This window comes from Felis catus, chromosome A3 (genome assembly GCF_018350175.1).
Source record: "Felis catus isolate Fca126 chromosome A3, F.catus_Fca126_mat1.0, whole genome shotgun sequence".
In the NCBI taxonomy this organism is placed as follows: Eukaryota; Metazoa; Chordata; class Mammalia; order Carnivora; family Felidae; genus Felis; species Felis catus.
This window is the reverse complement of record NC_058370.1, coordinates 59,420,727-59,436,182: the sequence shown is the minus strand read 5'-3', so window position 1 is coordinate 59,436,182 and position 15,456 is coordinate 59,420,727. Positions and strand designations below refer to the sequence as shown.

General features: G+C 40.9%; 1 protein-coding gene across 3 annotated transcripts in view; it reads left to right on the top strand.

Moving 5' to 3' along the window:
• Positions 1 to 8,365: 8,365 nt before the first annotated feature.
• Positions 8,366 to 15,456, top strand: part of PDCL3 (phosducin like 3) — a 191,236-nt gene continuing 184,145 nt past the window's right edge. For all 3 annotated transcript variants that reach the window (XM_019827023.3, XM_003983891.5, XR_006595473.1), the window contains exons 1-5: positions 8,366 to 8,522; positions 9,853 to 9,982; positions 12,141 to 12,231; positions 12,497 to 12,640; positions 13,424 to 13,632. In XM_019827023.3, coding sequence (XP_019682582.1) covers positions 8,517 to 8,522; positions 9,853 to 9,982; positions 12,141 to 12,231; positions 12,497 to 12,640; positions 13,424 to 13,632 — 580 coding nt within the window. In that variant the 5' untranslated portion in view covers positions 8,366 to 8,516. The remainder of the gene's footprint in view (positions 8,523 to 9,852; positions 9,983 to 12,140; positions 12,232 to 12,496; positions 12,641 to 13,423; positions 13,633 to 15,456) is intronic.

The window sequence follows — 15,456 nt, the reverse complement described above, 5'->3', positions numbered from 1 at the left end:
TGGGAAGTAGAGTGAAGGCAGGAGGAAGATCCATTGGGACACTGCAGTGTCCAGGAGAGCATGAAGGTTGCTTCATAGGAGTGAGGGGGTGAAGGAAGGGAGAGGGGGTGGTAGAATTTAAGGCTGGATTACATGTGGGATACAAGAGAAACTGAGGCATCGGGGCTGAGCCTAATGCTACCATGATATGAACACTGGAGGGAGAAGACTGGGGGTGGGGTACCCCAAGTTCTGGAGCTGACTTGTTAAATTTGAGAACCCAACAGACATCCAGGTACACCATGGATCTATGAGCCTGGAGCTCAGGGGAGGACCAAGGGGGAGTTCATTTCTGAAGACTTCAGCATATAGATGGCATTTATACTTATAACCATGCATCATGGTTGAGATACCCCATCTCTATAGATCCCCCATCTCTATAGATAGAGAAGAGAGCTGAGGACAGAGTCTTTGTGAAATCCCAGCCTTGAGCTTAGGAAGAAAAGAGGACCCAGCGAGGGGAGCAGCAGATAGGAGAATCAAGGAGAGAAGGAATAGCCAAGCAAAGAATGGGATTCATGAAGGAGAGAGTGAGCAACGGAGTCAAGTCTACTGAGATCAGAGGAAGAAGTCCATAGAGAATGAGCTATTGGATTTCCCAACATGGGGGTCAAGGGTGACCTCAACAAAAGCCTATTTAATGGGTGAACAAATGCCTGACAGAAGTGAGTTGAATAGAAGGGGGGGGGGGGGACACAATGAACACAGTCTTCCAGGAGCTTTGCTGGAAAGCTCTGTAGCTGGAGGGTAATGTGGGGTCAAAGAGGGTTTTTTGTCTTTAACACTGGAAATATTTCAGCACGTTTATGTGTTGATGTAATGAGCCACTAGAGAGGATAAAACACACAGTAGGTAGGGGAGCGGGAGGAGTCTGCTTGCTGGAACAAAGTCCAACTGTGGATAAAAGATGGCTAGGGGCTCCACTGCACAAAGGGGTGTGGCAATGCTCTCCTTTCTCAGTAGCACAGACAGGACAATCAGAAGGAAGGACAGTAGAGTCAATGGGTTCAAGTGCATGTGGATGGGTAGAGCTGCCAGCAGGAGCATGGGAGAGTCTTTTCTGATTGCTTTTCTTATTTAGGTATAATAGATTCAAGTTCATCTTCTGAGAATCAGGAGAGGAACAAGGCAATTGGATTTTGAGAAAAGAGAAAGTATGAAATAGTTCTCTAGGATAGGGTGTTAAAACCAAAATTCAACTAAGCGAATTTGAAGATCGAATTGGCTTTATTAAAACAACTCATGAATCAGCAGCATCCCATCTAGCAAGTAGAGGGGAGCCCCTCTGAGCAAAACAAAATGAAGATTTTTAAAGGCAGAGAGAGGGCATAAAAAAAAAAGAAAGGAATTTATTAGCAAGGAATGCATTGTTTAGGCAAGGTTTGTCCTTCAAAGGGGAGCAGAAGGGGTCTATCAGTAAATTTTCCTAGTATTGACCTGGAAATTCTACATTGACTGGCTAAAGGTTACATTCACAGGAGGTGGAAACTGTAGTTAGGTTCAGTACTGTCTTGGTTTGCTGAGTTGGGGCCTGAACCTAACTGATGCCATTTTGAGCCTATGGTTTCCTTTTTAATAAAGGGAAGAGTGGATACACCAGTAGATGAAGTCCTGGAAGCCCACTGGGAGTGTGTGGTTATAATTGTAAAGCAAAGTGAGTCAGATTGGTGGTGTTTGGGCCCCAAGTGGGTAAGGGATGGAATGTAACTAGTCCTGGGGTATGGTGTGCAAGTTTGATAAAAAAGCGAAGGGAGTCTAGAGTGATCAGAATGGAGGGTCATGAAACATGAATCCTCACTTCCCTCCTTGCAGCTTGAATGGCCTGAGAAACAGTGAAAAGGTCAATGAGCCCCAAATGGTTGGTGAGCAGATATCAGAGTGTTAAAAAGGAAACCACAAGCCCAAAATGGCATCACTTAGTCCAAACTCCCAAATTGGGGCTTAATACATAATCCAGTTGCAGTTTCAACCTCCCCCATAAATGTAGTTTAAATAGGCCAGTCAGGAATTTTCTGATAGGCACCAATGAATCTGCCACATGGGTCTTCTCCATCCCCCAAACAAAAATAAGGTAGTTGGCATGATAAGACCCTCTGCTCTTATCATGAGGGAAAGTGATTTTGTCTGGAATTATTCTTTTCTTCTGCTAATAACTTCTTGTCCTATCCTTCTAGAAAGACCTTCCATTTTAGACACCTCAGAGTTCTCCTCTACTTGCTAGATGGGATGCCACTGATTCATGAGTTGTTTTAATAAAGCCAATTATATCTTCGAATTTACTTGGCTAAATATTTGCTATTTAACAAAAGGGAAAAATAAGAGCTGGTGTTCAGGGAGTAGAGCTCTGTGAGCCAACTTAGATCCTACTTGAATTTGGGGTGAGGTGTGGGTGAGGGGGTCCATTTTACAATGAGCAGGTAAAGCGGTGCTCTTCAATCCTGTCAGACAATGTGAAGCCAAGAGCACTCCATGAGATGTTCCACTTCATGTTTAAGAAGTACTAAACTTATTTTATAGTAATGAAAGCCTTGTAATAAAGCATAATAAAAACATTTAACACTGAGCACCTACCACGTGCTAGGCATTTGAGTGAACCTGACTGATGCCATCTTGGACAAATCTGCCATGATGACTGCTCCATGACCTGAAGCGTTCTTGAGCACAGCATCCCCCCCATTCTCTCTTTTTGTTTAACCACACCATCAAGTACACCCTGGGAAAATAAAGTCCTTGATCTGCTCTGGAGATATGTCTATGATTCTCAAATATTCCCTCCCCACCGATCTTCCATGACTCTTGCATGACTACATAAAAGCAGGTTTTACAAGAGGGGACATTGTAGAGATCTACTGGTCCCATAGCCTCCCAAGACATGCTTCTGTTCACTGGTCTCCTTAAAAACCATTTCTCATCAAACTAGACTTGGCCTTTTCCTTCAGTCTTATGGATACTTTGGCCTTTGGAGGTCATTTTGCACATCCTTTTCATGGAACAGCCTTGTTTTGAGTACTAAACCAATGAATCTTTACAAGAGCCTCATGCAATTGTTGTCCTCATTTTGCAGTTAAGAAGACTGGTAAAAGAGATTAACTGGCCTTTTCAATGTGTGAACTCTAATATACAAGCCACGATCATTGTTTGTTGGAAGTAGTTGTATGGTGTTGATACTTCACAAAACTATCTCCTTGTGTGTAGTAGAAAGGGACTTATGGAAAGAGTGGGCTGTTCATTTTGGGGAATATTATACCAATGAGATAAGGATCCTGGGCTTTGGGAAACACCACATTCTTCTTAGCTCTTGCTTATGTTTTAAGAAATGTCCTCTTCGTTCACCTTAGGATTTGTGAACTTGACTTAGAATAGATCAGCTTGACAAGGTTGGGTTACGGCAATGATTTCCAAGGAGGGCAGGGACAGACCCTATAGGACATCTCAGAAATTACTGAGAATTTTTTGGTTACCTCAATGACTAAATAGGGAGAGGAATACTGCTGGCATCCATGGGGTTCAGGAAAGCTAGATATTCTACAAGGCAGAGGGCTTTCATGTAGCTGTGAAACCTACTTAAATTTAAGCATACACTTTTGTCCAGTTTTAGCTGAAGTTTTCTAGTAATACACCAAATTTACTGGGAGAGCAATTCTTTTTTAAACTGAGGGAATATTGTACTTTGCTTTGATTGGAATTTTACCAAGTTGTTCACTATTTTAGAAAATCCTCACTCTGCCTGTAGTATTTCAGTTACCAAGGCAACATACAGTATTAGTATACTATGTACCAGTTGTATTCACAGTGACACCTCTTTGTCAGATGTTATTAGAGAAGTCTCACACATTTTTGGAATCTGGCTAAGGGAAAGTTGAATTGGGGATATATTTACTGGTATACATTTATATACCTGCAGTTATTTCCATCCACAGTTATGGTTGTCTATCCAGGAGACAGAGGACCTGTGTGAATACAGGCCTCTTGCCCAGTGATGTGATGTGAAGTTGCAGGGCCAGAGAACATAATGTGATATGAATGCTACATATGGAGTCTATCCTTGAATGAGGTATTTAAGTAGTTCTGGAAGAAACAGAACTTAATATTGTAGGAGCCAAGGGCAGCCTGCCCCAAATTATGCCCCTTTGGCATATTGATTATTTGAAGTAAAAGTTACTTAGAAAACAGCCAGTATAAAGACATTCAAACCTCATCTGTCCCCCTGAAAGTAGGAAATAAATCTCTCATGTGAAAAATACCCTCCCTGGGAATGCAAGCTTGTGCAGCCACTCTGGAAAACAGTATGGAGGTCCCTCAAAAAACTAAAAATAGAACTACCCTATGATCCAGCAATTGCACTACTAGGTATTAACCAAGGATACAGGTGTGCTGATTCGAAGGGACACATGCACCCCCATGTTTATAGCAGCACTATCAATAATAGCCAAAGTATGGAAAGGGCCCAAATGTCCATCGATGGATGAATGGACAAAGAAGAGATGGTATATATATACAATGGAGTATTACTCAACAATCAAAAAGAATGAAATCTTGCCATTTGCAACTATGTGGATGGAACTGGAAGGTATTATGCTAAGTGAAATTAGTCAGAGAAAGACAAATATCATATGACTTCACTCATATGAGGACTTTAAGAGACAAAACAAATGAACATAAGGGAAGGAAAACAAAAATAATATAAAAACAGGGAGGGGGACAAAACATAAGAGACTCTTAAATATGGAGAACAAACAGAAGGTTACTGGAGGGGGTGTCGGAGGGGGGATGGGCTAAATGGGTAAGAGGCATTAAGGAATCTGCTCCTGAAATCACTGTTGCACTATATGCTAATTTGGATGTAAATTAAAAAAAAAATTAAAAAAAATCAAACAGAGACAATCAGATTCAGAGATAATAAAGACTGTTCTTTCCAAAATCAAAAAAGAAAGAAAGAAAGAAAGAAAGAAAGAAAGAAAGAAAGAAAGAAAGAAAGAAAGAAAAAAGAAAAATACCCTCCCTATGCTAACAAGTAAAACGGCATCCTTATCACTAGAGATGAAGACTTTAAAACTGATAAAGCTGTGGAAATAAACCTTGTTACTTTTTATTCTAAATTTCTACCTTAGCCGGAATTCCATTTAGAATTTCTTACTAAAAGCTCCCAAACATCTGTTTTCTTTATCCTGTCAATTTCTTATAAACGTATTGTCTTTTGGTCTACAGTGTATAAAATCTGCCTGCCTTGGTCATTTCCTTAGGCTTCAATTTCAGTATTGGGCCTCCATGTACACTTAGTACAACTTTGGATTTCTTTCCTGTTAATTTGTCTCGTGTCAGTTTAATTCCTAAACCAGGGAGAATAATGCTCAGAAGTGGGATAAAGAAGGAAATTTCTCCCTCCTCAACAATACATACAAGCCAGAAGTTAGTCTATGATATCATATAGACATGTCAGAGTGTTAATTAATTAAAATATTATGTTATTTTTCTGGATTTTGTGATGCTTGTGGTAGTTGTCAGCTTTTTAAAATTGGTAATTTGCAAAAAATTAAAGATAGATAAAATATAAAATTCATAATTTGTTACTACTTGTCCATTCTAATTAAATGTCTACTTTCATGCCCACTTTTATATTCATAATTTTGTATTTTTTAAACTTTCTATTTACATTAGGTCAAAATGTCATCATAATATTTATACAGGCCAATCTCTACTCAACACAGAAATTATACTTTATTTCTTCCTTTTTTGTAGGTTTATATTGTATTACTTAGCAAATTATGAGGACAGGAAAGATAGTATAATAAACTTACTCTTCCTGCCATATCATAGTCAATGACATTTTAAAAAACATTTGTTGAATTCTGATTCTGTGTAGGCATTATTCTAGGAGATATCTCATTTAATCCCTAAACAAAAATTTGCAAAGTCTCTCAAATGGGGTCTTAGGACCGCTTCACACTCTTTTTTTCCCTATAATTTTTTTCTAGTTTTGTTGAAAAATAATTGACATACATTACTGTATAAGTTTAAGGCACACAATGGTTTGATTTACATATGCTGTGAAATGATTACCATAATAGGTTCAGCTAACATCCATCCTCTCATAAATACAACAAAAAGAAAGAAGAAAAGAAAAAAGGAAAAAAAAATTCTCCTTAAGGTAAGAAAGATCGTATATCTTTTGCTATTAATTTTTTGGCTTATTTTTTAAATTCCACATGTAAGTGACATTGTTTAAAAAAATTTTTTTTAATGTTTATTTATTTTTGAGAGAGACAGGGCATGAGCGGGGGAGGGGCAAAGAGCGAGGGAGACACAGAATCTGAAGCAGGCTCCAGGCTCTGAGCTGCCAGCACAGAGCCTTATGTGGGCTTGAACTCATGAACCGCGAGAACATGACCTGAGCTGACTTAACCCACTGAGCCACCCAGGTGCCCCTAAGTGACATATTCTTAAAGAGAACCTCCAAGATTGAGTGTTTCAGGCCCCATAAAACATACCTGCTCCCAAATAAAAGTTTATCAGAGGATTCTCACTCCTAATTTTCTGTCTCTACCACCTCATCTCCACCGCACCCTGCCTCACTGCTAGTTAGCCATTTCATTAATTTCTGATTTCCTCTATGATTTTGCAAAATTAAGCAAATATGAATATACACATATATGTATTCTTATTTAACCTTTTATTTTACACCAAAGGCGGCATGCTTGTGTTCATTATTCTTATGCAAACAAAAATTCTTTAAGTTGTCAAGTATATCATTTTCACTTGATTTTCTGGATTTTTAGTAATAGTCATCAAAGACTATTATAACCCATTTTTGGGTTATAAAGAAATTGTCAATATTTTCTTCTAGTACTTTTAGTTTTCAATTTTTAATTTGATATAAACCATAAAGTACATATCCAGTTTTATCAATTTTCAAGTGGCTGTCTGATTGTCCTAACACCATTTATTAAAAAGTCCACCCCTTCCCCCAGTGATTGAGATGCCATCTTAAGCATACACTAACGTTTGTATGTACTTGGCTCTATTTGTAGATAAATTCTGAACTTGCTGCTCCATTGACCTACTTGCCTATTCATGCACCAATAGCACACTATTTTAATATCTGATAGGGGCTAGCTGTCCCCTCAGTCTACCATTCTTGCTGTTTATTTCATCATAAAAACTTTTGAGAATCAACCTGTCTAGCCTCAGAAAATAATTGTTTTTTTTTTAATTTTTTTTTCAACGTTTATTTATTTTTGGGACAGAGAGAGACAGAGCATGAACGGGGGAGGGGCAGAGAGAGAGGGAGACACAGAATCAGAAACAGGTTCCAGGCTCCGAGCCATCAGCCCAGAGCCTGACGCGGGGCTCGAACTCACGGACCGCGAGATCGTGACCTGGCTGAAGTCGGACGCTTAACCGACTGCGCCACCCAGGCGCCCCAATAATTGGTTTTTAAAATTAAGATTGTGTTAAATTTTACACATGAACTTGGAGAAAATGGACATCTCTGTATAGCAATGGTTTTGCATATTAGCAACACCTGAGTATCCTGAAGAAAATACCAGTTCCTGGTTTCTTCTCCAGGAATTTAATTTGACTGGGGATGGACCCTCAAATAGCTGCAATGTTTGAAGACTCCCAGGTGGTTCTAATGAACAGCCAAAGTTGGGAGTCATACGCCTAGTCCACAGGTATGTGGATACACATTATTTGTGTCTGTTTGGTTGCCGAGAGGCAGCAAGTTAGTCCAGGTGTCCCAAAAGGGCTATTGCTTTCTTAACTCAAATTGTGAGTGCTGTGTAGGCAGAACTCTGGAGCCCAGCACCTGCATTTTACAATAAGATTCTGCTGATACCGGGTTAAGCACTTTTGCAAATTTGTACCACGCTTAACCAGGTGAAATGACTTTCACCTTTCTGTTTTTGTCTCTTGTGATCACTGCTCTATCCACAGAGCCTAGAATAGTTCCTGGTACATAGCAGCCTCTCGATAAATACGTGCCATATGACTTAATTGCATAGTCCTGCGCTGAAATGACAGCCAGTGAATACCGGACGACCCTGCATCATTTTTAATTCTAACATCGGATCACTGAAACACATTTCTATTTCTGACTGAAAAAGCCATGACCTCTTTTATAATGACTGGGTCTGCGGCAATATATAGCGCATACCTCGACTTAACCTCCTCCATCCACCCCCAACCCTCCAAAGATGAAAACCTGCCCTAATAAGGTAGCACCGAAACCTGGTTCCGGGTCACGTGAAGCGAGTGGCTCGGGCAGACAGAAGGCAGACCCTCCCTCGTTCCTGCGCACAGCTTCTGCGCCGGTTTCTTGAGGAGCGTACGCAGGCTCAGAGGCCTCGCTTACACCCTGGCTCCGCCCAGCTCACTCCTAGGGGGCGGGACGAAGGGCGGTGGCTGCGCGCGTGCGCCGAAAAGAGCTGAGGGGCAGGCGCACCGTGGCGGGCCTGGCCTAAGCGATTTCAGACAAGATGCAGGTAAAGAACCTGGGGGGCCGAGTCCTGGAGACTGCCGCAGTTCGTTTGCCCCGCGTGTCATCGGCGGACCGTCCGGGCTGGGACTGTGGGAAGCGCTTGGGCGCCACCGACGCCGGGGAGGTCACACGAGTCTAGGCCCGGCGCAGGCGCAGTGCGAGAGGGCGGGCGTGGTCCCTTCGAGGAACTGCGGGCTGGGCCTCCACGCTCCCGCAGTTGTAACCCCTCCAAATCTCAGTCTTTGGGGGCTCTCTCTTCTTGAGGTCAGATCCTGCAAAGCCTGTGAAGGACTTGTCGCATCCCACCTGGCAGGGTTACTTCCTATTTGTTAATTTCCGTAGCACCTGAGCGGGGGTGTTATAGGCTCGTTGTGTGGATGTGGAAGCTGAGGCTCGGAGAAGGGAAGGGGCCGACCTGGAGGTCCGGTAACTTGAAACAGTGGCGGAACCTGTGCTCCTGAAACCACTTAGAGCTGGTTGAGTGGATAGTTACATCCTCTTTCTCCCTAACGTTGGTGTTTAGGTTGAAGTGTGCTCCCTTTCAGATTCCCTGGCTTTCAGAGCTCAGCCCTGGGGTCTCTCTCTTCAGTCTTAAAATAGAGTCAAATTGGCCTCCTTTCCCCCCGTATCTGGAATTTTCTAATGAAATTGGCCCAAAACTTAAAGAAAATGAAGCCGCCTAGCATCAGGCTCTCCTGATTGTATTGCAGTCACTAAAAACTTTGAGATACTCCGTATCTCTGCTCTTGGGCCGTTTGCACATGCTGGTCCCTCTGCCTGGAAAGTAATTTCTTACTTGCCTATCCTGTGGAATGCAGACCTCTTGCAACCCTCTAGGTCAGCAGCCTGTTGATCATTGCACTTGCCACAATGTGTAATATATATATCTGTATATTTATTTATTTATTGCCTGCCTCTTTCTCTCAACTGTAAAATAGGTGACACCATCCTTCCCTACTATGTATTACAATAATTTACATATAGTGGGTACTTAATATCTGTTGAATGAATCACTCCAAATCAGTAATTAAATTACTGAAAAACCATCTCAGCCTTGGTACAGCATTGATACTGATCTGTGCATCATATCCTGATATTTACCCAAGACTAATTCCTGGGTGTGTATGTTTAGGGGGGTGCAGAGTGAAGGTGCAGTGAAGGACAGGAAAAAGAACAGGGGCTGTGGGTCATGTGACACTTTCTCAGAAATAGGTCACAGTAAAATTTGGTTTGAATTCCTCTTCCCTCCACCTTTCGCATTCGACCCTTTCCTCAGTATGACACCCTCCATAGTGGACTTTGCACTCATGGTATCCTTGGTCCACTTGCACTAGGACCCCAATGCAGACACTGAGTGGAATGACATCTTACGCAAAAAGGGCATCTTGCCCTCAAAGGAAAGTTTGAAAGACCTGGAAAAGGAGGCAGAAGAGGAGGAACAGCGAGTCCTTCAGCAGTCAGTTGGTGAGCTTGCTTACATTCATTTTTGTTCTGTCTCTCTCTGGGGTAAGAAACAACTTTCTAGGTCTCTAAGTGGTTTGGTGGAAGGATGCTCTGAGCAGGAATTGGGAGCCAGAGATTGGAGTGCTGGAATGGGCACTTACTCTGGGACCTCAGGCGAGTCACAGGCTTTCTCTAACCTTCAACTTCCTGGGCTTTAGAAATGGGACTTCAGAGGCCTCCTTCACTTCCATAATTTCTTGTCTGTGTCAGATGGGCACATGATAAACCTGAAGAAAATACTTGAGTTGTACTTTTTGTCCCATTGATCACAGGGGCTAGTACTTTTGTCTTCTGTTTATACATTAGAGCTAATTTAGAGATGGATTCATTAGAAAGCATTTATCCAGTGAATGTTTATTAAATGATCATCTGCCAGGTGTGATTCTAAGCATTGGGGCTTTAGTTGTGTGCAGGCCAGACAAAAATCCCTGTCCTCATGGCACTTACATTCTATTGGGAGAGATAGACAATAAGCAATACATAAGTAAATATAGGAAAATAAAGCAGGGAAAGGCCTCAAAAGGGTGGGAGGAGGGGTGAGTGTAATTCTAGATAGGGTCAGAAAGAGCCTCAGTAGGAGTGACTTTGAGTAGACCTAAGAGTTGAATCAAGCTACTTAAGTAAGTGAAGAGCATGTTAGAGAATCATCTGGGAAGCCAATATGACTGGGAAAGAGTAGTCAGTTCAGAGAGGCAACTAGGGGTCCAACCATTGAGGACCTTGTATCTTTTAATAAAGGCCTTGGCTTTTATGTCTAGTGGGGTGGGAATCACTAGAGGTTTGAACAGAGGATTGACATGTTGACAGCACCCTCCTGCTGCTGCCTTACTGAGCATGCAAGATGGGCAGAAAGTCAGGAAGTAGACAGTTTAGTATAGAAACTACTGCACTAATTCAGGCAGGAGGTACGATTGGCTTGGACCAGCCTGCATGGTGTTGGTGGAAGTGGTGAGAAGAGGTTGGATCTGGAAATAATTTGAAGGTAGGGCCAGTAGGCTTTTCTGGTGGATCCTGTGAGGGGCGTGAGGAAAAGTAAGCGAAAGATGACTGCAGGGTATTGGGCTTGAGCAGCCTGAGGGATGGAGTGACCACCAACTGAGATGAGGAAGGCTTGGTGAGTAGCAGTTTGGAGCTAGGATCAGGAGGTCTCTTTGGAACACAGTAACATTGAGATTTTTATTAGTCCAGTAGAGATGATAGGTAGGCTGTTGGCCATGTTTTTCTCCAAATCAGAGAAGTGTGGGCTGGAGGCATAAAGTCATGAGTTGCAGTCACCAAGGGAGTGGGTATAGATAAAAAAAGGAGTCAAATCAGCAGAGGTTCAAAGGAAGGGCGGTCATAGAAAGAAGTAGGACGAGGGAAGGCATTCTGCAAGCCAGAGGAGGACCATCTTTCAAGGAGAAGGCCGTGGGGGGTTGGATTAATGCTGCTCATCCATCAGGAAGTGGAGGTCATTGTTGATCTTGATAAGAGCAATTTGTTTAGTGTTGGAGTTGGGGTTGGAGGATAAAAATCTGATTTGATGTCAAGAAGCAAGAATATGGCAGTAAAAACGAAATAGAGATTTTGTAGCAGTTGGTTAAAAGGAAAGAGAGCTGCCTAGCTACCACTCACAAGAGAAGAACCAGAAGTCCTGTAATAATCCCTTTAACTCTAGGGAAGGTGTGCCAGGGAGGACACCCACTGGTATTCCCCCGTGTCTAGGGAAGGTGTGCCAGGGAGGACACCCACTGGTATTCCCCCGTGTCCTCAGAAACAGAATTGTTAATACTCCAGGTCATGGGTGTGTGTGCTTGAAGAGCAGACCAGGTGAGTTTAGGCAAATACAACTCTCTTGTTTTATAAACTTGGGAAACTTCTCATTCGTATCCCTACAATTGCATGGAGGTAGGAGAGTCAGTTCTGCTGCATATGTCAACATAGGCCTATCTTTTTTAAAACACACTTAAGTTCTTATTTACTAGTGTAATACCTTCAGTATTTTTTATTTTGGTTTTGCCGAGTGAGTTTTATTGGTATTGCATGCACATCTTTAGGAGAAAAGAAAAGGAGGAAAAACAAAATGCAAGTTTGTTCATCTTTTAAATATTTTGGTTTTTGCTAACTTAACTACATTCAGTGAAAACATATGAAGATATGACTTTGGAAGAGCTGGAAGAAAATGAAGACGAGTTTAATGAGGAAGATGAACGTGCTATTGAAATGTACAGGTTAGTGCCACCCAGAGGGACTGTTTGTTTTTTTGTGTGGCACTAAAATGTGTGTCTTTGGAAAAGTTAACTTTCTGACCGAGATAACATTTGGAAAGGATTATATAGTTAAATAGTAATTTGCAGATTTCAGTGAACTGGTCTTGGACTTCTGCCATGTGGCAAATAAATAAACATGGATCTTTATAAAGGTTGCTGTGTGAAAGGTGTGTGGGACGTGTGGGCTGGATGTGTAAGATGTCTTTCTCCTCCTTCTGCGGTACAGGCAGCAAAGACTGGCTGAGTGGAAAGCAACTCAACTAAAGAATAAATTTGGAGAAGTTTTGGAGATCTCAGGAAAGGATTATGTTCAAGAAGTTACTAAAGCCGGTGAGGGCTTGTGGGTAATCTTGCACCTTTACAAACAAGGGTGAGCTGACCTTACGCACTATCCTTAAATGTTAATTTGAATTTATGCCTTGGATATCCCAGGCTTAATCCACATTGGAGGTTTTGTTTGTTTGTTTTTTAAACTAGTATTTTGTTTTTGTTGCTGATTTGCCCAAACCTAATGCCTAATTTTTGTCTTTAGACTTTCAAATTAATATTTGTGACTAATAAGAATGCTTTTTATTACATCATAGCAATGAGGATTGTTTTTATTGAAAAAGAATTCCTTATTTATCCTTCTAGAGAAACTCTGGCATTTCAAAATTGCATGTAGTGAATCATTCTCGTAGATGTCGGGGTGACCTTTATAATAATTGTTCCAGGCAAGTGACGCAGTGGTGCTCTGCTGTGCCTTACTTCCAGCTGCATTCTCCTACTGTGTACTTGTGTAGAAATTTTTTGAAAAGCAGGAAATACTTTCTGACCTTTTTCACTCCTTCTGAATCTTGAATGTTCTCTCATATAGGTGGGCATAATAATTATCTTTTACATTGAAGCTGTTTTTTTGAGTTACTACTGAGTCAACTTAAATTGCGTTTTAGATTTTGAGTTCTTTATTTTCCCTGAACTTACCAGAAAGGTTTTTTAAAAAATGTTTAATCATCTTGACTGGAGTAGCAGAATCATTTGTGAAGCTATTAGGGTTTACATAGGGTAGAAGGGTAGTTGAGCTTTGCCCAATATAAATACAGAATCACAGTTGCTTCTCTTTCTGTTTTATAGGTTTTCTCGCTCACTGTTGTTTCCCATTTCTACTTTACAGGATTCCCCTCTGTGCCCTCATAAATCAGCACTTCAGTGGACTTGCCAGGAAGTTTCCTGATGTCAAATTTATCAAAGCCATTTCAACAACCTGCATACCTAATTATCCTGATAGGAATCTGCCTACGATATTTGTTTACCTTGAAGGAGATATCAAGGCTCAATTTATTGGACCTCTGGTGTTTGGTGGCATGAACCTGACAATAGATGGTAAGGGCTTCTTTGAGGTGGTCTAGGGCATGTGAGCGATGACCAGTGCATGTTAGAGATGATGAGGGGATGTTTCTCTTGAACAGACATGTGTTAGATGATTTGTCAGTCATCTTTGCCCCTGTGTGTTGTCAAAAGGAAAGAAATACATTTAATCTCTCATTAGATGAGTCACTGGGGGCAGTTACAACTGGGCTCTAATAATTCTATTAAAAGAGGACACAATGGACTTTAAAATATGTATATTTAATACTTATGTCTAATAGGTTTTATTTGCCCCTATAGTTGGGTATGTTTTAAGTTACAACTAAAGATCTCAGCATTCATTTTTTGTTTAATTCACTTGAACATATTACTGATATTTATACTTTTTTATACTGACATGCATAAAAATGTTTAAGAATATTTTCTCAGTTGAATGTCTTAGTGGCTTTTAAGTTAAATTAGAAGTTTATTGAATTCTGCCTCTTAACTCCTGAAGGATATATCCTTTTATTCCTGAAGGACATGTCTTTTATTCCTTTCGACCTGTTACACGAGGTGTTGAACTATGTACATACTCATAGCATGAAAGAGAGAACCTGAGGCCCAAGGGTTTCCACCTAAGTCACTCATTGAAATAATGTGTCCACCTGTGCTTTAAAAAAAAAACATTAGGGGTGCCTGGGTGGCAAATTGGGTTAAGCATCTGGCTTTAGCGCAGGTCATGATGATCTCACGTTTCATGGATTCAAGCCCTGTATTGGGCTCCATACTGGCAGTTCAGAGCCTGGAGCTTGCTTTGGATTCTGTGTCTCTGTCTCTGTCCCTCCTCTACTCGTGCTCTCTGTCTCTCTCTCAAAATAAATAAATAACATTAAAAAAAAAAGTAAATAAAATAAAAAAATGTTCAAATGTGACTTTACATACTATTTTATGTAACTATTTTATGTAAGATACTTGTGAGATAAGTATAGCATGTGTACATACATACACACATTACATCAGTTATACATTATTCAAATCTTCAAAGGCATACAGCATTTCTAAATATTTCTAAACTATGTTTTCATCTTACTCTTTTTTTTTTTTTTAATGTTTATTCATTTTTTGGAGAGAGAGACAGAGCATGAGTGGAAGAGGGGCAGAGAGACAGGCAGACACAGAATCCGAAGCAGGCTCCAGGTTCTGGCTGTCAGCACAGAGCCAGACATGGGGCTTGAACCTATGAACCATGAGATCATGACCTGGGCTGAAGTTGGTTGCTCAACTGACTGAGCCACCCAGGTGCCCCTCTGGTGTTTTGAATTTTACCATGAGGGGACAGAGAGGGGTATACGATAGTAGTTACAGTCTTTATTTGTAGAAATAATTTGAGGATTAGTGAACTTATAATTATTGCGTGGAAGTGAATAATAACATTAATACGTACACCTATACATATATATATGTATATATGTATAGGTGGATTTAAATATATTCTTGAGTCAAGAATCAGAATTAAGATTTTTTTTTTTTAAGATATTTGTTGAATTTTCATAACATTCAACTGAGGTACCTAGAGTTGTAAACACTGGTGTTAATGATCTCCATGGAGCATTTTAAATTAATATGACTTAAATAAAGTGGTTGTCATATTTTAGTGGCGTTATCTAATTGGCAGAGCATCACTTAAACCTGTTTGCTGTTTGCTGTAGTCTCTCATGTAGTCCTTAGTTCTGCTTGGAGTCTTTTCTGCAATGCAAAATGTATCCCTTGATTTCACTTCACGAGGTCTCACATCCTTGTGGAGTTTCATTGATTACAAGAGAGTGAGGGGCACCTGCGTGGCTCAGTTGAGCGTCT